Below are 25293 nucleotides of genomic sequence, written 5' to 3' on the forward strand. Positions count from 1 at the left end.
GTATAAGGACATAAATTTATCCAATTGTAGTATGTAGGCTAAATCTGCAATTGTATGTATAGTATAGCTCCAATAATTGAATTTGATCAAACAGATTTAACTCCTATTGTTTCAGTTGGGATTAAAATTCTAGAATTTGAAGAATATAGGAGACTAAAATTTATCAAAGAAAAATATAATGATTAAATCTCGACTTTTATAAAGTACATGGACTAATATTAAAATTTAACTTAAATTTTATTTATTTTAATTTAATTGTGAAAATTAATCATTTAAACTCATCCGTTTCTACTTGAATGGATTCGAATATGAAATTGATACAAATTTTAAATATTCAAAATTAGAGAAACCCTGAATTTGAAGTATTTCAAACTTAAAATAATTTAGACAAATAACTATAAATTATTTGAATGCGTAATAATCTAATTCTAAAACCCAAATGACTTAATTCAAACCTTGAGTAATTTATTAAAAAAGGGTAAAGTATAAAATAGTCACTTTTATTTGTCTAGTATTACATTTTAATCATTTATGTTTAAAATATTACGTTTTAGCCACTTATGTTATTGTTTTATTACAAAATGGTCACTCTATTGTTAAGCTTTGTTACCACCCTAGCAACAATGTTACGTGGCAATCTAAATGGGTTTTAAATGCCAACTTGGATGTCTAACTGGGATGAGAATAGTTTTCCAATCAAAATGGAAAAGAAAACTAAAAGAAAAATGAGACGAATGGTTTCTATTCAGTTTAAAGTGTAATTAATTTAAAATTTTTAATTAATTAAATTTATTTAATTAAAAACCTATTTTTGTTTCAGTTTGACATCCAAGTTGGCATTTAAAACCCATTTGGACTGCCACGTATGATTCTTATTAAGGAGGTAACGGAGCTTAATGATAGAGTGACCACTTCGTAACAAAACAATAACATAAGTGACTAAAATGTAACATTTTAAACATAAGTGACTAAAATGTAATATGAGGCAAACAAAAGTGACTATTTTTGTAGTTTACCGTAAAAAAATTTAAATTCAAATTAATTCTATCAAATTTTATTTAACTCATAATAACTCAGAATAATTTAATTGGGTAAAAGTGTTACGGGGCTAGAACTTTAATTTAACAATCTGTGTAGCTTTAGGTGAAAACTTTGCTTCAAATTCACTTAAGTCACTCTAACTCTCAAAAGGCACTGAAATTTAGCGAGAGTGAACTCTTAGTGTTTGACTAAATGCTCTCAAAAGTATTCAATTACTCTAAATGAGATTATTGCAAATGAGGGAGAATGCCTCTATTTATATAGTTGAGCTCTCCCAATTTAACAGTATAGTTTAAATTACATTGAGGCTAATATTAAAATCCATCTACAATATGCAAGTACTAAGGGATTTAAACACTATACAATCTTGTAATATCCTGATTTTGGGCCTAGTCGGAATAGCGATTTCGTGACCACAAAATCCAAGATAGAAATAATTATTTTATGATTATTTTGAGGTCCATGATATGATTGCATGATTGTGTGAAAATTTCGTGAAGAAATTTTATGCATAAAGTGCTTAAATTGAAATTAGGGACTAAATCGAATAATTTGTAAAACTTGCATTCTAGAAGTTTTTGTATGAAATTGTTTTGAAATATTAATTAGGAGGTATTAAATAGCAATTTTACCAATTTCTAAGTCTATGGACAAAAATTGGACATGGATGGAATTTTTGGAAAGTTTAGTAGTAAGGGCATTTTGGTCATTTAGGGGTAAAATGAATTAAAATACAAAATTAAAAGCCAATTTTGCTCATCTTCAACCCCATGGCCGAATATAGCAAGGAGAAACCATGGCTAGGGTTTTTCAAGCTTCCAAGCTCGATTGTAAGTCCGTTCTAGCCTCGTTTTTAATGATTTTTACGTTTTTAGAGTCCTAGTAGCTTGATTAAGCTTATGCTAGCAATAATTCAACCGAAGGTTCATATTTGGAAAAATACCCATAGGTGAAATTTGTGTATTTTGGTGTTTTATGATAGAATATGAGGTTTTAAATTATGTTAGACAACTTTTACTACTCGGTTTTAAGTGAAAACGAGCAAAAGGGCTTAATCGGTAAAAATACCTAATAGTCATAAGTACATGTTAGAGTGAGAATTTGATGTTACCATAGAAGGGAAAAATGATCAGCATGTCATAAAACATAAGAAAATAGGCTGAAATTTAATTTAAGAGCTTTGGGGCAAAAGTGTAAATATGTGAAAGTTTAGGGGCAAAACTGTAATTTTGCCAAAATATGATTTTGGGTCAATTTGAATAATGTGAGTCCTAATTAGACTATATTTTAAATTATAAAGCAAGGAAAACTAAAATTTGGGCTAAAATGGGAAAAATACCAAGTTGTGGATGAAATGGTAAAAGTAGCCATTTTCGCATACGAGGTAAGTTCATATGTAAATGTTGGTAACATAGTTATTATTTTAAATGTTTTAATGTTATTTAAATGATATGATAATTATTATGAAATATTATACTGTGATAATTGTTTGTTAATATGTCAAATTATGTGATATACTTGGAAAATGTGAAATACTACCGAGTATCGGTAACGGCATTCCGTAGAAGATGGTTGAGACACGTGATTGAGAAAAAGGTCCCGTTGAACCTTAGGAATGGATTAGGATACAAGTGACATGTCACTAGGATATTTGGGCATCTGAACTCGTTGAGTTGAGTCCGAGTTCACTTATGGATGCGAATGTCCGAACTCGTTGAGTTGAGTCCGAGTTCGAGAGATGTAACTAGGCATCCGAGCTCGTTGAGTTGAGTCCGAGTTCACTTATGGGCGGGTTACATGGTAGCTTGGCTACATATGTGGCACTTATGTGCAAACTTTCTATGTATCCGAATTATATTCCGATGTGTTCAACGGGTAAAATTCTACTCAAATGGAGGAATACTCGAGATGAAAGGGACGTATTGGTAAGTGTTGTGAAATGAATACTTTGAACAGGTATGTACTTAACCCTTGGGTTGAAAACTCGATATAACAACAATATGGTAAGATGATAAATGAAAATGTGATTTGAATGTCTCGGTGATGATTATGCAAATGATGTTTTATGTTTGCGTATATAGTTGTGTTACTTGTTATTTGCATGTGAGCTTACTAAGCATTTATGCTTACTCCCTCATTTTCATTCCTTGTAGTGTTGACAAGCCAGCTCGGAAATCGGGAACGGTCGGAGGCACACTCACACTATCCGTATACCATCTTGGCACAATGGCTTGTATATTTTGAGTATGGCATGTATAGCATTATAATCATTTTGTATATATGGTCTTATGATATGGTTATTGAGTGGTATGGAAATGCTTGGTAATGATTAGCCATTGGAATGGCTAATCATGATCGTATTTGGTGTTATGTATGCTAAATTGCTAGCTAATCCATGGAAACTATGAAATAGGTAAAATTTACCATAAAATAGATTCAGACAGCAACAGTGATGTGAGTTTGAAAAATCTTTAAAAATAGTAGAGATACAATTACATGATGAATAAAATAAGGAATTGAAGAATTATGAGTCTATTTTCATATGGATGGAACAAAACAGGTATATGAGTTATATTTTATGAGATGTTTAAATTTTTGTGAAATAGGTCTAGAGCGATTTCTGGATCCCCTGTTCTGATTTTGGAAATTTACCATAAATTTTTCAAAGATAATTATAAGTCATGATTTATATGTACAGATTCCTTATTAAGTCTAGTTTTATTAGAAACAAACGGCATAGTCATTGAAACTCTGTACAAGGAGATATCTGATTCATAATACACAGAGGTCAGAGCAATCGAACCCTGAAACAGGGGAGACTTTAACTAATAAACTGTACTAATTTGCTAGACCAAAAATTCTAGAAAAAAATTAGTAAATAGATATACGAGTCTAGTTTTAGGGAAAATTTATGGAATTGGATTTTGAGTTTTGGAACTCGAGATATGAATTTTTAAGCGACTGTGACGCAGATTGCTAGCTTGACTAAAAATTTTAAAAATAAATTGTTTGAGCTGTTTAAGTAATGAATTAAGTCTGTTAACACCTCGTGTTCGACTCCGGCGACGGTCTCGGGTACGGGGCGTTACAATCTTATCCCTTAAGATTTACAATATTCATCATGGTAGCTCTACTTTACTAAAATGTTTCATTAGGCCATAAAAACTTCAAATAAATGGACTTCTCCATATGTTACATGAATCAGACCAATTCAAGTGGGTCAAATGAGTCTCATTTAATCAATGGATCTCAATGGGTTGTTCCAATATGCATCCATCACGGACATTGATCAGCGGTCTGTGACAAAAGTACCTACAAAGTCCTTTTATTACAAAGATTGAATCAAATTAGTCTTCGTACCATTAAATGTATCAATTTAATCCATCTATTGCTAAAAAAATCCAAATAAGATAAAATTGTAATGAAGCTAAAAATTTTTTGTTTAAAAAATGATATGAAAATTATTTTTTTTTTGGGGATGATGTCATATTTGCTACTTGTACTTTTATAAAATATCTAACGTGGCACATCCACTTCCACAAATTGTCCAATGTGGTACATGAACTTCCATAAAATGTCACCATGGTACCTCTACATTGGACATTTTCAAAGTATAAGTGTCTCATTGGACATTTTATGAAAGTATAGGTACCATGATAGAACACATATTAATAATTCAAGTATCACATTAAACGTTTTATGAAAGTACATGTACCAATGTGACATCATCCCTTTTCTTATTTCAAACTAGATATTTTATTTGCATAACCGTAAAAAACTTTAAAATATAACTTTATTATACAATAAATTACATTTTCTAAACAATAAATGTTAATTATGTTTATTTTAGTATTATTTGATTCTTTTTAATAATATAATAAAAATTAAATTTATTCATTTAAAATTAATTTTAAAATTAATTTAATCCAATCTCTATAATAATAAAAAATATGTAAAGTATATTCACAAATTTAATTAACAAGTTTGTCCAAAAGTTCTATTTATTACGTTTAAAAATAACATTAATTTATTTTAAGAATTTTCAATTAAATATAAACTGAAAAATATTTTTATTGAGAGGGTTTTGCATACTAATATTAAGCAATTTTAATTTGCTGGATATCTTTATTCCTAGAGCTGTTTACAAGATGTCCGACAGCGATTTTTAACGGCTAGGATTCAACTGATTATTCTGACAGTGGGCAACTTTGTCATTTAGTTTAGCACATCTAATATCCAAGCCGCCGATTTTGTTCCCATGCATAGCCAAGCCGATGACCGGTTGCTCCAGAAAAAGGAGAAGCATGTGAAGTACACGTGTTTGAGATCCAGCTGTCACATATTTTATTAGGTACTATTACACCTGTACAGACTTGTATAAATACCAGATTTTGGTTAAATACGTTCATAAATATATGTATTTTTTATTTTTAATAATAATATTTTAATTTTACATAATTAATGTAAATAATAATCACTAAAAGATAAATAAAATATGTATCATGATTAAAAAATGAACAATGGAAAAAAATAATTATATTATAAATGCATTAAATAATAATGTTATTTTGGGTTCTAAAATAAACTATATATATGTTATCACTGTTGAGTAATATTATTATTTAATATATTTTTGCTTTTGACCTTTTAAAAAAATGGAAAAGTAAAACTTTTTTGTAAGTCTCTTTTTGATTGTTTTGTTTTTCTTCATTGGCTCACAATGTGTCGTGGCATTATTTGGTTGGTTGACGTTTTAAATTTTGCCAGAAATTGACATGATAGAGAGATGTAACAAATTGATAGGCAAGATAAAAATTCAAATATTACATTAGATATTTTAAAATGAAGAAAATTTACCATTATCACTAAAATAAATTAAGTTCGCTAAATAAATTTATCATCTAAAAATATATCAACTATAAATTTCAATTATTGAAATATAAAATAATTCTTGTATGACAATGATCTCATATTCAAGCTCTAGTAAATGTATTTTAGTATTTTTATATTTTTAATTTTTTTGCAATTCTATAATTTTATAATTTTTTCTATTGTTTAATAAATTTTTATAATTTTTAAATATTTTAAAGGGTTTTAGAATGATAACGTCACAACAATGTAATTTACATGACATGTGATAACATATGATTGATTATCTAGTTTTTTTAATATCAAAAGGACTGAACCGAGAGCATTTGATACCATTAGGATTAAAGTAGGTCAAAAATTACTTTAAGGATCAAAGTGAAAAAAGGGTATACTTCAAGGACTAAAGTGTGTATTAAGCCAAAAAAAAACCATAGGTATTAAAAATAAACAATATAAATATATAAGTACTTTCACTAACATAGAATATAAAAAAAATATTGTTGGGGAAGTCATACTTGTTTTAAAAAAAATCTTTGAAATGTCTTTCGTTGAAAGTTTAACCCTCAACGATGGAGGTATTGTGTATGGGGTGTCTATACTCAATTTTATCTTTTGAGTTTTCTCTCTAGACTTCGCGAAAAACCTCGACATGTTCACAAAGTGGGAGCACCCCATCCACCAAGGAAATGTGAGCACTTAACCTTGGTGGGGGATATTTAATCATGGTAATACTTGAGGAGGTGAGACTCACTCTAAAAGATGTATTTAAAATGTCATATGTTGGGAGCAAATAGAGCCCTTAACGATGGAGGTATTGTGCCGAGGGTGTTTGTGCTCAATTTTATCTTTGAGTTTGTTTCTCGACTTTACGAAGAGTTTTCGATGGGCTCACAGAGTGGGAGCATCTCGCCTACTAAAGAAATGTGATTATTTGGTCATAGTAGGGTTTAAATTCGTACCCTTACATGACATTAGTTGGTAAGAAGACAAATTTGAGAAACTAAACATAAACAACCTACACACAATACCTCTACTATTGAGAGGTCTATTAACTCCAGACGAACGATATTCTAAAAATTTTCACAATAAATCCAACCTTCCCTCAATAAATATATTTTAGAATTAAATGAAATGAAATTATAAAACAAATTTGAAAAATTATTTTTCAGGTAGGATTTAAATACGGTATTTAAGCAAGTCCACTTGGAACTTTCTTACAAAATTCGAAAGATTTTATTATTTTCATCCAAATAAATAAATTTTTTTTTGAAGTTTTGAAATGAATACATTTGAAAAATTGATTTGAAGTCCGCCCTTCAACCAGAGTTCACTTCCAGATTTTTTCCCAAAGTGTGGGCCATTACCCTAATTCCTAACCTTACATGCTCTTTTTGTCTTTTGGCCCTCAATTTTGTTTTTAATTTTTAATTCTAAATTGGGGTTTCTTAACAAATTTAATTTGGATACATTTTATCTTTAATTAATATACTATTTATAATATTATTATATTAATAATCATAATATCATTCATCATTTCTGGTTCATATGATAAAGATATTACCTACAAATTTAATTCATTACCTAACAAAATACATTTAAATTTAATCTTAATTACATATAGATCACAAACTTTGTAATATTCCACTCGTTCAAGAATATTAGATTTAAAAAATTAAAATAAATGTAATAACTTAATTTTTACCAGGCATAATAATTTTATAAAATAATAAAATCCTTCTGGGCCTAACATAGTAATTTACTTGCTTATGGATATTTTTACAAAGCAGAGCCAAGAGTGGTGTGTTTGCATTAACTTCTTCCAGAAATAAATTCTTGGACACATTTGTCTCACCTCAATATGTCAAGTTATTTTCCCTCAAAAATCGATCCCAACATGTTCTACTAAATAAAGCAAAAGGCAAAAGGAGTAGTACTGGTTAAAGGCTTTGCTTGCTGTCCACTCAAAATCAAAGTCCAAATGTTCATCACACTTTCACATGCTCTAGTGGTTTTTGGAGAAACCCTTTTTATTTTTCATCTTTGAATCACTCATATCTAATTGCAAAAAACAAAGCCAAGTTTAGGGCACATCATAAATATAATAAACATTCAGATAGATGAGATAAAAGGGTGACATTCATAATGATCCCACACAAGGGAGTGCCCTCTGAGCGTGCCCTCCCTATATAAAGTCATATTTATCACTTCTCCCTCAATATGGAGAATGAAATTTCTCATCTACGATGACCACCGCCATCACCAGACAAGGAGCGCTCTCTGCGCCTCCTATGTAAGTCACGATCATCTCTTCTCCTACCATATGGAGAACGAGAACGGGATCTCCCTCGTCTACCCCTTGAATGATAATATCTGTTGTTTTGTCGAGGTGAATAGCTACGAGACCGTCTGTGGCCTTGTCCTGCGTAATTTTGGCATGTTGATTAACATATAAGAATAAATGACAAGGGTGAAACTTGAAAACATCATAAAGAATTTCCAAAAAATGCAATAAAAAAAAAATACTAGTATCCACCTCTTCTATCTCGCACACCTTGATACCTCCCAGGTGTCGGTGTTCTTCCTCGGGACCTTTTTGCCTGCATTGTTAGCTCAAAAGTTAAAATATAGCAGATACAGCGAGAACTGGTGATTTACTCAAAATAGTTATTATCATCACAAAGTGAAAAAAGTTCCCTACGTAGACTGAACCATGGGTAGAGTTGCGAGGACTTAAATATTAAGTCTTCAGTTAACACCAATCTCGGGTTTGATTCCTGGACAACCACTAAACCATTCCCCTTATCCGAAAATAAAAGACAGTTGCCTACATTACATGATATTGACATACACAAGAGGTTTACATAACCAACAAAAAATTTCTAAAATATTACAAGCATGCAAGATCTTTATTGTAATGAATAAGATAGGATATTCACCTTCACGGAACAAGCAAGAAAAGACCAAAAAAATTGATGAAAACATGCATGTCAGGCGGGTATTTCAAAATTGAAAAATAATAAACAGCCTCTCCAGATACTGTTACTGTTGTGGAAAAGGAAAAAAGGGCATGCAACCTTCTGCAAAATAGTGAGTTTGAATCCATGAGTTTGGAATGTCGATGCAGAACTCATGTCGTGAGAGGGTACAGGTTGAACTGTTAAGAGCTTAGTTTTCGATGAAGCTACACATACAAGACCTGCTGCCAAAATTTATCAGGCAACACTTCGGAAGAAAGCAGAAGTTAAGATAAAATTCTATGTAAACGATTTAGCTTCGGTATAGACTAACAAGTCGATCCTTCGTATAAATTAATACCTTTTCCACAGTGATTAATCGGCCTTCAAGCACTGAACGATTCAGATACTTGATGCAGCGCTCTGCACCCTCAACAGTTTCCATGGTCACGAAAGCAAATCCACGAGATTCTTTGGTGTGTGGATCAGTAACTAGATGGCACTCCAAAACCTGGAAGAAAAATTCATCCGATCTAAATCCTCCACTCACTTAAGATCCTAAGGGAATTCTTGTTATATTGATTTATACTTTTTTTTCCACTACCATGGAGGTTCTTAATGAAAACAAGGTTGATGGTTCATACTACAACTTGAAGCACAACCCCGAAATTACCTCTTTATCGAGAGACATAAAAGAAATTGAAGCACTTGAAAGAACAAAGCATGTTGTCTCCATAAACAATCACTCCATACCTTTCCTTCATTGCCGAAATACTTCTCGAGATCACCGGCAGTAACTCTTGTGGATAACCCAGTAACATATAAGTTATTTCCTGGATTGGATGCATCCTGAGATTCACGGCTCCTGGGGCAATAAAAACTAAATCACTACAAACAATTTGAACTGTAAAAGGCAGATAATACATGATACTAATATACTAAAACAAACAAATAACTAAGCTTTCATATACCTAGACCTGGAGCGACTCCTACCAGACCTAGGCTGACGTCTTCTTCCCGGAGAAACCGACCTGAAAGTGTCAGTTTGAAGGAAAATTCAATTTACTTACATCAAAACAAAATGACCTAAAAGGGGGGAACTGACCTTCCTTCCTTGAATATGACATCTGCCAATACAGCAAAAGACAAATTCAAGATTTTAAACACTAAAATTTTCACTTCCTTACCTCAATGATTTTAAACATTCCTTTCTTTTTATATTTATTTTCATTATTTTCTTCACTATCGGTCATTTTCTCAGCAACCAAACATAATAGTTTTCAGCCTTTTAAGTGATAAACAATAAAATATTCATGATTCCGCTATCAATTACATAAAATTTATGAGTTTTGCTTCTTGAATCTTAATTTTCAGAACATGCAAAAATAAAAATCATAACACAGATTCATAACAATAAAATCACTGAAAATCCTTGGAAATAGAGTAGATTTATTTCTTTAAAAAACGATATTTTACTAAACTGGCGAGGCTCTCTAAACAGTCAAAATCTAAAATTATAAAGGAATAGAGGAATAAAAATTGAAGATTTACCTATTATGCGGAGAGAATTGCTGAGTCAACTCAGATGCCCCAACTCAGTAGGCTGGTCTATGTTGAGAAACAAGGGAATCCATAAATGAATGGTTACATTAAAAAAAAAAAAAAACTCACTTTTTGTACATAAATTGAAAGAAAAAAAAGCTTAAAAGTAAAAAAAAATCGCATACGTTAATGATTAAACTTGGGCTTTTTTTGCAGCCTTGAACAAAGCCCAGCCCGTCTAAGAACTGTGCTTAATTTTACTTTGTTGAAATGTATTCTAAATTGAGCCTTAACTTGATTGGCATGAATATTATTATTAATGTAAAATAATGTGAGTTTGAATACACTGAAACGCATTATTCTCTTATTTATAGGTTAGGGAGGAGCTATGAATAATTTTAGGTATTCAGTAAAAGGTTAGGTAATGGTCTTGGCCCTTAAAATTGGTAGATTATTTATTTAAATTTAACAATTAAATCATTATGATAAATTTATACGAAATGTAATTGAGATATCAACACAAACACATGAAAAATAATTATACACAATATAAAAATAGCATGAACACAACATAAATATATCGACGTATTAAAATCCATATTAAATAAGTTATTAACATGTAATGTTTTATACAAATATAATATTTTAATCACATAAAATATAATACAAAAGGTACTCAGTTTAACTCAACATTGCAAAAAAGAAATCATATTAATCAAACAATAGTTTTTGGATACAATCAATGTTAATTATAGAAGTAAATATCAATTTTACACATTAACTTAGATTTAACGTGTAATATTATATGTAAACTTTAATTTATTTTAATTATATATTTAAAATTTTATTTTGATTCACTTATAAATATTTAAAATAAATAAATCCAATAATTTTCATGTTAGGTAAATAAAAATTTTTGTATATGCAAAAAGTAAACCTATAAAATGATATACTATATCGAGTATAGTGTTAATGATTTGTAAAAATCAAATTAAAATTAATATTTATGTATTACATTGAATAAAATCAAATTTTATGTATGGAATTGAATATTAAATCATATTTAATGAACCCACCTTTAATTTAATGATATTGAAATGTGTCTAAAAACCAAAGCCTTTCAAAAGTTTTTTTATTTTTATTTTGCTACTATGACATTTTTACCATTAAAATTATCTTTTTACATATGCTTATGTGTGATTAAAACTGTTATGGTATTCACCTCTACTCAATTCTTAGACCGGCACAGCTTTCATACCAACCCACAACCAAACCAGCATGTATAGCTCGTTGATATATAGTTTGCCACTAAGTAGTTCGCTTGCATGTGTTCGTATCACCATGCAGGTAAACCCTTATTCAAGAAACACATGTTAACCTATACGTGTTGACCTGTATGAAGACCTACTTAATCTTAGTATATCAAATCATGGAACTGTAACATATAAATAGGAATTGGCTTTAATGAGTACATAAAAAACACTCAACAAAAACAAACCCTTTCAATTCTAAATCAAACAATTCTAACTAAGGAGACGACTTTTAAAGATAGTTATAGTTTGTAACAAGTACTCGTATTGCTGTATACGGAGAAGGCTTTTCTTGTTTTAGAATGAAAGGACTTTTGTTTGAAATAGATGAACAGTGATATTTCCTAGTGGTGAATGATATACAATATTGGCATTGAAGAACATGCAAGACAATGGCGAATAGCAAGTTTTAACAAAGAAGCTTTACATCCCAGAGCATATCAGCAGTTGTGTTTGGTTCACAGCTCAAATTGATAGCAGGAAAGGTTTGTAGTGAGACATGAAAATGGAAGTTGGTAAGAGACCCCATCCTCACCAACACCACTTTTGAATCTTTTGACGTATATAAAAGAGAATTTATGGGATTCTTCCACTCTTCAATATACTATTAGTTTCACTTCCCAACCATTACCAATACCTAGCTAGGGTCTCTCTAGCATTTGACTACTTTTTTAGCGACATTCCCCTTGTAGCATGAATCTCTCTCCTTACCTTCTATTTGCTGTTTTAGTCATAGAAAAGCAAAAAAAAAAGCAAAAGCGAATCTTGTGTACGAGTATACGTTTAATATGAGTATATTTTCATTAGAAAAAACTTACTTCATCATCAAGTCATGAAAAAGGCAAATCTGAGAAATTTCCCTCTTCATTTTCTTGAAAAATTATTGAGTTTATTAAGCAACCAGGACTAGGTGGCATTATAACACATCACCCAACAAAAGGAATAAAAGACAAAGCAAAGTGGTAAAGTAGGGTTCTGATTCTTTATAGCAGAGAAAAAACAGGAAATAAACATCAGTTCAGTCAAGGTAAAAAAGGGAAGTAATATTATAAAACAAATTATTAAAAACACCATCACCCAAGAGCCAACATCTTCCATTTGTAGGGGAAACATCAAGAGACTGTAAACACTTTAATAGGCAGTAAAGTGGGGAGAAATCACCCAAAGATGCCATTGTTTGAGTTCCATACTAATTACAGCAACAATGGCAGGGAGTTTTGGTTTAAGCCTTTAATATCTTTACTTTTTATATAAACTACATTGGTAGTCTTCAACTATTGGTAAATTTTTTTTTTACGCTCAATTATTCAATTCTGTCTTTTTTAGTCACTTGTTCTTCAAAGATTAATAAAAGATGACAACTTTTAAAATTGACATAATAACAATTTTAATCCTTAACATTTATACATTGTGTCAATTTAGTATTAATTCTAAAAATTGTTTCAAAGAAAAATAAAACTGAAAAGGATCAAATTACACAATATATAAATGTTGAGGGATAAAGTTATTATTAGACTAATATTTTAAAAGCTACCAACTCATTTTCCATCTGCTAATGATCAAAAAGAAAAATCAAATAATTAGATAATTATTTTATAATTTTTATAATTAAATAACTCAAAAATAAAGAAACTTACCAAACAGTTGAATGTCTAGCAAAGTAGTTTACCCTTATTTTTTCTGAATATTTATGTTGTTTACCCAAAGTTACTTTCATTATCACTGGCATGATATCTTGTAAAGTAAAATGAAAAGGGTTGGTCCATTCAACCAATCATATCCCATTCATGTGCATACTTATGATATGCTAATATATTTAATAGTTGTGGCAAATAAGTATATATGTAGCCAACAAAAGCCCTTTTCTGCATATTTAGGGCCATTTGATTCTATTCTCAGCATCCCAAAAGAAAGAAGTTCCTTTTTTTTGTGTGTGTGTTTAAAGTTTCTAATAAGTCCACAAACCAATCATCTAAATAACTATAGCCTGCAATGCAATGATATGATATTGAAGAAGTGGCTTTTAAGAATCTTTTTTTCTCCAATATTGAGTTGGTCAAAGTGTGCATAGAATCTTCTCCTTTTTAGTGCCTCTCTCCCTATATATAAACTATATATTATTATGATTTTATTTTATTTTTTTGGTGTTTTCCTCCCCCCATTAATGTGGGTGGTCTATCTGGTCTCTCATTCATTTTTTTTTAATCCTGCAAGAAAATGTTTGATCATAAATCCTAAATACTTGTCGTTCTCTAGTTGAGCAGGTGAAACTAAAGATCTTAAAGGGTATTAAAAGTCAGTAATAACTCAATGTACTTTTGCGGGAAAGCAGAGATCTTCAGCTTTATTAATTTTTAGGGTAAATTACACGGAATTACTAAAATATTAATAAATCTCTTTTTTATCACTAATTATAAAAAATTATAAAATGGTCAGTTAATCTATTAGTATTTTTTTGTCACTTAATTATGAAAAGTTATAAAATAGTTATCCAATTATCAATTTTGTCTTTTTTGATCACCGACAGGCTAATAGTAGTAGCTTTTAAAATCGGCATGATAGCAACTTTAACATTCAACATTTATAAATAATGTCAATTTAGTCTTGATTTTTTTAAAAAAATTAACCTTAAACATTTACACATTCTGTAATGTTGTCTTTTTTTTTTTGCTTTTCTTTATAACATTGAGGTTTAATTTTAAAAGAATGAGAAAAGATAAAAAATATTTATTGGATTTTTGGGTGTTCTATTTTTATATATTTTCAATTAAATTTAATTGATAAATTTTTCTTTTAGTTTTTAGGTGTAAAGGTCAAAAAGAGTTAGAGTATATTGTAAGTAGCTGTAATTAGTTTGTTTTGATTGTTAGCCTTTCTGTTAACAGCGGTTAACATACAATGTATTAGTATAAGTATGTGGCTTAGTAGAAAATGAAAAATAATGTAAAATTTCATTTTGACAATATTTCAAAGAATTACTTTTTCAAAAAAAGCAAAATTACAAAAATTACCTAATTACACCATGTGTAAGTGTTGAGGTTAGATATTTTAGAATCAAAGCTAAATTGATACAATATATAAATGTTGAGGGTTAAAATTACTATTACGCTAATTTTAAAAATTATCATTCTTAATCAGATTGTGACAAAAAAAATACTAATAATTAGATGATTATTAATGTAATTTACCCTTATTTTTATCGGTTGTTTTAGAATTTGGTACTGTTAGTTTCATCTTTGAATTAGCAGCGCTATGGAAGAACCTTTATTGAAGTTCTAAGAAAAAAGAAGCCATTGCCCTTTTGATGACTTTAAAAATAAGAAGATTATAGTTTAATTTCTAGCTTCTGATACAAGGAGCTGCAAGCTGCCATTGCCAACCAGTCTAATTCTCTTTGAATTCCCATTTTTCAAAATATAAAATGCAGAGGTATAAATTCCAGATATAACTATAAGCATTAGGTTAAAGTTCTTGAACTATAAATATCATTTACAGCCTTGAATTTCAGACCCTCCATATGAATTACAATCATCAAAGGCTTTTCCATAGGCTAAATCATTATAGACCCTGGATTTGACTACACTAAATAGAGTTAAAAGCATTTGATAATATAAACTAATCCTCTACCCTTGGACTTGGAAATTGCTTTGACTGTTATTTTATTGAAAGATATTTTTAAGTTCTGTTTTTTTTTTTCTATTCAGGAAAATATATTTGCCTTTCCTTTTCATTGCCTTTTTTTAAAGGTTTTTTCCTTCTTAATTACTTTGTTTCCTTTCCTGTCTCATTCATTAGATTGTATTTCATATTCTTTATTAAAAATAGTAAATTAGTTTATGTACATTAGATTAAAAATAAATTGATATTTTTGTTAAAAATTTCAATTATTTTATTATTAAAAATTAGAGTAATTAACGGAATAATCAAATAGTTATATGTGACATGGCATATGTACCTCATATTGACATATAAGAACTATTTTTAACGATGAAAATGAATGATATTTTTAACAAAAATGATCAGTTTATTTTTTGATCTAGCGTTTTTTAATAAAAAGAGACAAAAAAAAATCCAACTCATAATACAAGGACTTTCGGAGTACTTTTAGGCTCGAATCTTCTTTCATGTTAGCACCTCTAAGATATAACATCCAATGGATTTAAAATTCGAAGTTTCACGTCTGGAATTTCTTCTTCTATCCTATACTGTTATGGATTTATATAAGGGCATTTTTATGTTGGTGAACAACCCTTTTTGTTTGTGTGAACAATTCAACATTCTGTGATGAACATTGAAGGGCATAAATATACATAGAAAAGGGAAGATACCATTTCTCTTTAACCAAACATTTAGACAAAAAATGTAGCATAAACCCTCCTAAAAAAACCTACTGGCAAGTGACATATTCCAATGAAGATTACCCTTTTTGGTAACCGATCACTGTAATTCTTTTTTATAGTAAAAAAAGAAGAAGAAAAGTTTGCAAGTTGCAGAACAGTTTCTGTATTGATTTTGATAGGAGTTGGTAAAGATTAATCAAGTTCTCTTCAAGTTGTTATAAAATGTTCCATAATAAGGCTTAAAAAAACCAAATGCACCTTTAAACCAGAGGAACACATGGAATTTGAGACTTTTGATCAACATGTTCAATATTCTGGTATTAAATTCTAACACAATTTACCAAGCCAGTTAACTTGAACAAGTTCATTAATTAAACAGATTTTCAACCACCAACATATGTTTGACCCCCATATTTTATCTTCCAATTTTTTTAAAGTAATGGATCCAATTCAACAAGTGAAGATGCTTGACATGATCATTAAATATACATATATATTATTCAAACCTTTCAAAGTGTTATTGATTATGGGCACTTCACATAAAATATGTTATCATATAATAATATTAAATATGAATTATTAAGTTTTTAAGATATTAAGTTCGAGTATTGGGGATGAAAATGCTTTTGATAATATGTAAAAATATTTCAAACTCAATATAATGGCTGCAGTTATTCACACTAATTAGAAATTACAATTATTTCTTACTCTAAAATGGTAGCCATGGCGATTATCCTAAAGATACTAGAAGGCTAAAAAAACTAAGGTTTTTTCCCACACTATCAGAAGTAGCCATGGTGGTATTGAAATTGATTTTGACAGAAACTGTTCATAAAATCTCCTCTTGCTAGTGTTTCATCATCTTCAACCTCATGCAATACCTGCAAAATGAAGCAATAAAAAAAAATGAGATATTTACATTTTACATGCACTTTTAGTATCCAAAATATATTAAGTAAAAATCGTTTTAATGGTGTATTAGAAGTACCCATAAATCATCTTCCTCTTCATCTCTGGTTGAACATGCAGCTTTGGGAATCTCAATAGCTTCATCGTTGCGTGCGAATCTGCCACGTATACGAGGACGGCTGTCGGCTAGTGTTTTGCGGCATGCATACTTTAACATCAAACATAAAACCAAACCACGTTTAGAAGGGTTTTTAAAACACAATGGATCCAATTAATGTGGTCTCTAAATAAATCAAAACCTTAATTGTTTTGTTGAAGTTCCTTTGATTGCGCTTTGCTCTGTACTTGGAAATCCTTTCTTGTCTCTCTTCTGGGTTGTAACGTCCTACTTTAAAGGGTGTTTGTGCTTCCTCATATGACTTTTGGTTCATATTCTAAAGCCAAAGGAACAAAACAAGAATCAATCCCCATTAGGAAAAAAAAAAAAACAGAGCAAGAAACAGGGAACAAAACGAAGTAACAAACCTCTAAATCTCCATTGCAGGTGTTTTGGGGCATGCTCAAAGCTTGACCTTGAAAATTCTCTGACGCCACGAGAGGATCAAAACAAGGTTGAAATGAAAAGTTTCTTCGCAAGTACTTTGTTACCTCTTGACATTCTTCATTTTTAAGTTCAAAGCCATTCAAGTTGTTGAAACTTTCTTCATACCCCTGTTCCAAATTCGGACCAAATGACAAACAAGACTGGAACTGGGTTCCAAGTAATTGGTTTTGGCAAGTGGGTTGATGATCAACAACTGGGTTTTCTTCTGGGGTTTGTTTATTGTTCAATAAGGCTTGAAGATTATTATAATCTAATGAAGAATCGTTGAGAGGAAAGGAAGGAAGATCAAACAATGAGTGATAATCAATGGTATCAGTGGAAACCATTTCTTTACTGTAGAAACCAAAAACAGAGCAAAGAGGAAAAATAAAGGAAAGTTTTGGGTTGATTTTACTTATTTTTCTGTTCGGCCAAGAAACGGCCAGAATGCATAAGGTGACAAGGCTCAGGCACTGAGTTTGTTTATTAACGTCTTCGACATTATTACATGGAAGAACAAGACAAAGGGTCTCGGGTCTCGCCCTTGGAACAACAGCATTTATATGTAGGACTGGAGATGGAATATATGTATGTGTAGAATTTTGAGACGTTAATCTAATATACGAACGAACCCTTTATTCGAACATGTTGGGAAACTAGACGTAAATGTGGCCCAAGTTGAAGCTATGTTTCGGGCAAAAGGAGACTATAACAAGATCAAGGTGTACCCTTGCCGAATGCCCCAAGGCCCAAACCATTGTCGTCTAAGGCAGTAAGTAAGCTCCCTGCCTCCAAAATAATCAGTTTGATGATAATCAGATTATCAAAAGTTCGAAGACAAATATTTTAAGGAAAAATTGCCATCAAGGTTACTAAAATATCAGTAAGTTTATATTTTAGTCACTCAACTTCAAAAAGTTATAAAATGATTATTGAATTATTCAAATGTTGTCATTTAAGTCATTGGATTGTTAAAGTCGTTGTTGTATGACCTTTTTTGTTCATAACGCTTGCAACAATCAAAAGATTTTCTTTCCTTTCTCTTTTACACTTCATTTTATTTTCATGAAACAACTTTGAGCGTCACAAATCGGCAAACCAAAATTCAACAGCTTTCTTCTTCGATCTCCAACCATAACTATCAGATTGATTTGGATATAAGATTTGTTCTTTTACTCGTCGATGAATACTAATCGTCGAATGATCCTTGGAGCTCACTACTTAAACTTTTACAAAAAAAAAAAAAAAACTTAACAACCTCATGATTTAAATAAAAATTTTCGAATAGTTCAATGACTTGAATAAAATTTTTTAAATAGTTTAGTGACCATTTTGTAACTTTTTAAAATTAAGTGACCAAAATGTAAAATTACCAATAATTTATAAAGTGACAATAACTTTAACTACAACTCCATACAAATCAAAACATCAAATTATTATTACATCAACATAAAAAATAGACATCTAGAGATTTGATCTCATGCCATCAACATCTTATAAATCTTTTTATCACTTCAACCAATGTTTACAAATTTTTATTTAATATTTTTATACATTTCAATTTTATTACATAAATTGTCCATTCACATTATTTGAATATCTATACTTACTATTATTTAAGTGTGATTAAGATGATATCACAGCCAACTCAACACCAACTCGATTAATAAAATTACTAAAATAAATTTACATACTTTAAATAAGTTATACAATTACGAGGTACTTTTCTCCTTTTTCTTATTTAAAAAATTACAAGTGTTCAGATTTGAACCAAGCCATCAACATTTAAAAATATTTTCTTTAACACTTCAACTAAAGTTATAATATAATATTTTTATATTTTTCAATTTTATTACACAAATTGTTTTGGGTACATTATTTATATATATACTATTATTTAAGTGTGTGATTGAGTTTATGGCACAAGCCAACTCGACACCAACGCGTCAATCCACGTGTATGTCTGGTAGCAAAATTAACACGTTAACTTTTCTATTCATTTTTAGGTGACTTGATAAATAATACAAAGTTAAAAAATAGGAAATATGAAAAATAATTAGAAAGCTAAAACTATTTTTTACAAAGTTAGATGGTTAAAAATTAGACATTAATTCTCAATACAAGGTTAAAATATCAACAAAATCATTCAAAATTTCAAATCATGATACTTTTCAAATACCCTTTAAATCTTATTATATAAATCACAAATTTAAAACATAAATACGAAAATAATAAATTATGCATATTAAATTTAAAATGTAGAAAAACTTAAAAAATAAAAATTGGTCGACTGGTAAATATTAGATGTTATTAATTCAACTGGTGTAAGTTCAAATCTCATCATATTTATTTTTAATATTTACTGGTTTTTGTTAAATAAAAAGATTAAAGTGCCTTCAAATAATATAATTTATTTTATTGTAGAAGGACATTTCGTAATCTTCCTAACCACATTGATGTATGATAAATTTATTTTACATACGCTGTGAAAGTATTTAAAACACAAATGTATGTCTAAAATACTCTCGAATAATATAATTTACTTTAAATACGGAATGTCATTTTTAAAATTTCTTAATCGAGTTGGTACCGGTTGACTTGTGATACTAACTCAATTAACAACATTATTCATATATATATATATATATATATATATATATATTTATATATAAATTTAGAACATAAATATTCTTATAAAAGTTTCAAATGAAAACTAAAACTGCTTTAGTTTAAATGATAAATAAAAAAGTTTATATGCATTGATTCCTTTGTCCAAATCTCATTATCTAAATTTTTTATTAATTTTATAAAATATAAAAAACAAAAACACCCACATAATCGTATAACTTACTTTGCAAATAAAAATATTTTTGATAATTTTCTAAATGAATTGGAACTCAAATGATGGGTGAAACTAACTCAATAAAAGACTTAATAAATAGTATAGATACAAATGTATGAAAATTTAGAACACAAATGTACATGGCATAATGATTTATTTGGCCCTCAAACTTTACAAAAAAAAAGTCATTTAACCGTTCATTTAAATTTTTGCCTCTTTTTGCCATTGAACTTACATTATTTGTCAAAACACCCAAAAATGGATAAGAAAATTAATTTTTGTTAACTTTGCTGACATTAGACCTGCTCATGGGTCGAGCCACCCGGCTCAGCCCAAAAGCCCGCCTAAAATGTGAGAGGGCTTAGGCAAAAATATAGGCTCGAAAAATGGGCTTGGACAAAAAATAAGGCCTGTTTTAAAAAACGGGCTGCGCCTAAAGTAAGGCATTTTTTGCCAAGCCCGACTCGACCCGAATTCACTAAAGGACAAATATAATATGTTTTTTTTAAAATATTATTTTCTTGTTGTTTTCTCTCTATTTTGCTACCATTTTACTATTATGTTGCTACTATTTTGTTGTTATTGTTTGGATATTGTATAAAACTTATTTTATTGTTAATTTTGTTATTATTTTAAAGACATTTGTTAATTTTGTTATTACTTTAGAGATATTTGCTTGTTAAGTTGCATCTATATTAGTGTTATTTAAGTATACATATTTTTAAAATTTATTTTCAATTTATTAGGAAATATTTATTTTGATATTTTTAGTATTTTTGATGTATATATTTTAAAATTATATAAAATTAATATGGTAATTTGGGTCAAGCCTGGATTTTAGCATTTTTATTAGGGTCGGGCTTGGCAAAATTTTAGGCCCATTTTTTTGGCCGTGCTAAGCTCAAGCCTAGCAAACGGGCCTAAAGTTTTAGTTGTGTCTGACCCTGTAATGGCGTAAATTCAATGTTATCGAACAGTGGTTTCAGAACCACAAATCCGATTTAAAGAGAAATTTATTTCAATATTTTTGCTTGAAAATTTATATGATAGGAAAATCGTATGAAAATATTGATAGAAAAATTTTATCAATTTAGTGATTAGTTAGAAAAAGAAATTATTGAAGAAATTGGGTAAAATAAGGTATCGGGACCTCTATCTCGTAAAACTGAGTCAAAATAATTTTATAAATATTTATGAAATGTTATTAATGTGGTATTAAAATTTCGTTAGGAAATTTTAATGTTTGGGTAGTCAATTAAATGAAAAGGACTGAATTGTAATAGGTGTAAAAGTTGCTAGAGTGATTAAATAACTTATTAGTCTAATGAGAAAGGATATAAAAGGCAATTAGACCCAAAAGTTATTTGGGCTGGACGGCAAGGGTATGAAATCAGCAGAAAAATTGATAAATTAAGGGTAAAATTGGAATATTGTAAAATTAACTAAATAAAACTAGGACTAAATAGGAAATATCTAGATTTCTCTTCAATTCCAGCAGCTAAAAACGCCATAGGAGGGTTCTCTAAGCTGGTATTTCATAATTTTTGCACCAAGTGAGTTAATCCTTGCCTTTTTCTTGTAATTTTTGTGTTTCTAATAATACGAAGCTAGATCGAGGAAAGGAAAAAGTTCGGGATTAATAGATTTTTACTGTTTACAAACAAGTATCAAGGTAAGTTCATGTAACTTGAATTATATTCTTAAATGCTTGAAATGCATGTTTTTTATATGAATATGATTTGAATGTTCATTGTATGAAAATTTATGAAACATTGATATATAAAATGGGAAGAAATCCCGGTTGAATGAAAGGAAAATTCGATGGATCTCTGAAAAGGAATTGACGGTAAAAAGGATCTAGCCGGACGGGTGATCCTATCTGATATAGCCCTCCGAAGAATATGTGTAAAATGGATTTAGCCGGACGGGTAATCCGAATTAGGATCTGAATTTAGCCTGGACTGGTAATTCAGATCCAAGCTCATTAGAGTAATTGTCGTTGCAGGAGATTTAGCCTGGACTGGTAATCCCACTGCAAGCTTGAGGTTCGCGGGAGTGTGCTCTCTGAAATGGAAATGTGCGCACATGAATATGAATTGACGGACCCGGAATTGTACAATAAATGTGTACCTCTGAAAATCCATCGAAATTTCGATAAATTCAACGGGATAAATATAAAAAATAATAAGGGAATGAAAATCATGGTATTGATGAGTACATCAATCATGGTATATATATATATATATATATATTATTGATACATGGAAATTATTGTACTAACTTGAATGTTGAGTTTGTGCATGTTAGGGTAATAATGCATTGAATGGATATATGAATGTTTATTATATTGTATTGAAAATATTAGGTAAGTATAATTCTTGTTACATGAGCTTACTAAGCACAAAGTGCTTACCCCGTTTCCTTTTTCCCTGTTTTGTAGTGTTAAGAGCTCGGAGGTCGGATTTGGTCTGAGACACATCACACTGTCAACCTCAGGATTTCGGTATATAAAGAAACTTTATTTTGGAAATCAATGGCATGTATAAGCTAACAAAGTAAATGTTAACGTGAAATGAATGTAAAGTTAGCCATTAGTATGGTTAACAAACCTGGTTATAGATATGTGATGACGTTATCTTATATAAATGCATGAATCTATCATGAAAATATGTTGAATTGAAAAAAAAAAATAATTCGTAAACTCTGGTAATGCCTCGTACCTTATTCCGGCAATGAATACGGGTAGGGGTATTACATTTATTGGTATCAGAGCTACGGTTTAGTCGGTTCTAGGACCGATGTAGTAAATCTGGATTAGCTATACATGCCATTTAAATTATTATTGATAGTGTGATATCTCCGACCATTTAAAATGTGTTTTTCTTATAGTAATGTCATCCCACCGAGCTCAATCTGAGGAAGCTGGGAGTCATGCTCCGGCTTCAGTACAAAAAGAAGAAACTAGCAGAGAAGGCCCAGAAAGAGGGTCGAGGGAGGAGGCAAAACAACCTTCTTTCAAATGATGAATGAATGGTTTAATCAATACTTAAGAACTAACCCTGTAGTGCAGCAAGTTCAAGCTCCCCCTCCTGCTCCTTCACAGGTTCCGGAGGTCCCACAAGGTACAGTCTTGAATCACGTAAAAGGAAAGCTCCAGAGATAAAATTCAAAATATGGGGTCAAGAATTTGAGCAAAGATTGATGATGATTTCGAACGGCTGAATTCGGTTAGAAAATACTACTCGGGTTCGGAAGAATTATCTTGTACACCGAAGAATGTCCAAATGTGCCGTCTCACCGCTAAAAGATACAACTTACCATTGGTGGAATACTAAAGCTTCAGTTGTTTGAAAGAAGAAATTACATGGGAATTCTTTCGAATCGAGTTCAAAAAATATATATCACCAGAGGTTCCTTGACCGAAAAGAAAAGAATTTCTTGAGCTAAAACAGGCAATAGATCAAGATTCAATATGAAAGAGAATTTGTTCGATTGAGTAAATATGCTCGAGAATGGGTACAGTCAGAAGTTGAAATGTGCAAACGATTCGAAAAAGGGTTGAATGAAGACATTAAGTTACTGATCGGAATTCTTGAAATTCGAGAGTTTGCTACATTGGCAGAGAGAGCTTATAAAGCAGAAGAATTGAGCAAAGAAAAGAAACAGGCTGAAAGGGAAGCTTGAATTTTTAGTAAAAGACCGATGGGAAAATCCCAGTTTTCTGCTTCAAAGAAATTGAAGAAATATCAGGATCGTTCTACTTCAGCCATTAGGTATTCGGGCAAAGAACGAGGTTCTCAACGCACTAATCCAAGGCCTTCTACTCCATCAGTGACCAGTGTTGGCAGTGTTGGCACTCCTAAACCGAGATGCTAGTACTGTAATAAAGCTCATTTTGGTGAATGCCGATTTAAGAGTGGGGATTGTTACCGATGTGGTTCTTTTGACCATTTCCTCAGAGATTGTCCAGAAAGGGTTGAAAAAGAAGTTGAACATATATCGAAGCCGAGTAATCTAGTTTCGAGGGGCAGACCACCTCGACCATCCGGTAATGTCAGTGGTAGTCGATGAGCTACAAAAGATACTATAGGTCGGCCTGAGGTACGAGCACCTGCTAGGACATATGCCATTCGTGCCAGAGAAGATGCTTCAAGAGACCGATGTTAGTCTTGGTACATTTTCTTTACTTGATACTGATATTACTGCATTGATTGATCCTGGTTCTACGCATTCATATATATGTGTTAAACTTGCAATTGTTAAAAATTTATCTGTTGAACCTACTGAATTTGTGGTTAAAGTCTCGAACCCCCTGGGCCAGTCTGTGTTAGTGGATAAAATTTGTAAAAATTGTCCACTAATGGTAAGAGGTTATTGTTTCCCGGCTGATTTGATGTTACTGCCATTTGATGAATTTGACGTGATATTGGGTATGGATTGGTTAACCTAGCATAATGCGGTAGTAAATTGTAAACAAAAATATATTGTGTTAAAATGTCAGAATGGTGAGTTGCTCCGGGTTAAATCTGATCGTATGGAGGGTTATCGATATGATTTCGATAATGGCGACATGAGGTATGTCAAAAAGGGTATGATGCTTACTTGGCTTATGTACTCGACACCAAGGTATCTCGAGTCAAAGATACGTGCGGTTCGATGGTATGTGAATTTTCGATGTGTTTCGGAAGAATTACCGGATTGCCACCGAAAGAGAAGTGGAATTTTCTATAGATTTGATTCCGGAACTACTCCGATCTCCATAGCTCGCATCTGGGATGGCTCCTATAGAATTAAAAGAGTTAAAGACACAATTGCAAAAGTTTGTTGACAGGGGTTTTGTTCGACCGAGTCATTCACCTTGGGGTGCTCCGGTTCTGTTTGTGAAAAAGAAAGATGGGTCTTT

The 25293-nt window shown here is 30.6% G+C and overlaps 2 protein-coding genes and 2 long non-coding RNA genes across 9 annotated transcripts; 2 read left to right on the forward strand and 2 right to left on the reverse strand.

Moving 5' to 3' along the window:
• The first annotated feature begins 1795 nt into the window (after positions 1-1795).
• LOC128285142 (uncharacterized) lies at positions 1796-3565 on the forward strand. Its single transcript, XR_008275560.1, has 2 exons — positions 1796-1871; positions 3195-3565. It is a non-coding gene; the product is annotated as an uncharacterized LOC128285142 (long non-coding RNA).
• A 4354-nt stretch (positions 3566-7919) lies between these two features.
• LOC108471384 (serine/arginine-rich splicing factor SR45a-like) lies at positions 7920-10562 on the reverse strand. 6 transcript variants are annotated; one of them, XM_017773012.2, is made up of 6 exons: positions 10416-10562; positions 9836-9895; positions 9618-9729; positions 9226-9375; positions 8444-8507; positions 7920-8329 (listed from the first exon to the last, which is right to left on the reverse strand). In XM_017773012.2, exons 4-6 carry the CDS (start codon positions 9307-9309, stop codon positions 8145-8147), a joined length of 333 nt encoding a protein of 110 aa, XP_017628501.2. In that variant the 5' UTR covers positions 9310-9375; positions 9618-9729; positions 9836-9895; positions 10416-10562; the 3' UTR covers positions 7920-8144. The 6 variants fall into 6 exon arrangements, with proteins under 6 accessions (XP_017628501.2, XP_052878412.1, XP_052878411.1 ...); XM_053022452.1 differs by lacking the exon at positions 9836-9895 and having other exon boundaries at positions 8462-8507; positions 10416-10553; XM_053022451.1 differs by lacking the exon at positions 9836-9895 and having other exon boundaries at positions 10416-10549.
• Positions 10563-16707: 6145 nt separating this feature from the next.
• On the reverse strand, positions 16708-18075 carry LOC108473091 (uncharacterized). Its single transcript, XM_017774653.2, has 4 exons — positions 17491-18075; positions 17265-17399; positions 17045-17173; positions 16708-16937 (listed from the first exon to the last, which is right to left on the reverse strand). Exons 1-4 carry the CDS (start codon positions 17893-17895, stop codon positions 16839-16841), a joined length of 768 nt encoding a protein of 255 aa, XP_017630142.1. The 5' UTR covers positions 17896-18075; the 3' UTR covers positions 16708-16838.
• Positions 18076-21986: 3911 nt separating this feature from the next.
• On the forward strand, positions 21987-23059 carry LOC128285180 (uncharacterized). The gene is made up of 2 exons (XR_008275619.1): positions 21987-22062; positions 22831-23059. It is a non-coding gene; the product is annotated as an uncharacterized LOC128285180 (long non-coding RNA).
• The last annotated feature ends 2234 nt before the right edge of the window (positions 23060-25293 follow it).

This window comes from Gossypium arboreum, chromosome 12 (assembly GCF_025698485.1).
Source record: "Gossypium arboreum isolate Shixiya-1 chromosome 12, ASM2569848v2, whole genome shotgun sequence".
Classification (NCBI taxonomy): domain Eukaryota; kingdom Viridiplantae; phylum Streptophyta; class Magnoliopsida; order Malvales; family Malvaceae; genus Gossypium; species Gossypium arboreum.

Coding starts and splice junctions, on each gene's coding strand:
- LOC108471384 (XM_017773012.2), bottom strand. CDS start 9,309: ATGGAAACTGTTGAGGGTGCAGAGCGCTGCATCAAGTATCTGAATCGT. Junction 8,508..9,225: donor GATTAATCACTGTGGAAAAG/GTATTAATTTAT, acceptor CTAACAATGCAG/GCAAAAAGGTCCCGAGGAAG. Junction 8,330..8,443: donor AGGTGTGCGAGATAGAAGAG/GTGGATACTAGT, acceptor AAAATTACGCAG/GACAAGGCCACAGACGGTCT.
- LOC108473091 (XM_017774653.2), bottom strand. CDS start 17,895: ATGGTTTCCACTGATACCATTGATTATCACTCATTGTTTGATCTTCCT. Junction 17,174..17,264: donor ACTTCAACAAAACAATTAAG/GTTTTGATTTAT, acceptor TTGATGTTAAAG/TATGCATGCCGCAAAACACT. Junction 16,938..17,044: donor AAGAGGAAGATGATTTATGG/GTACTTCTAATA, acceptor TTCATTTTGCAG/GTATTGCATGAGGTTGAAGA.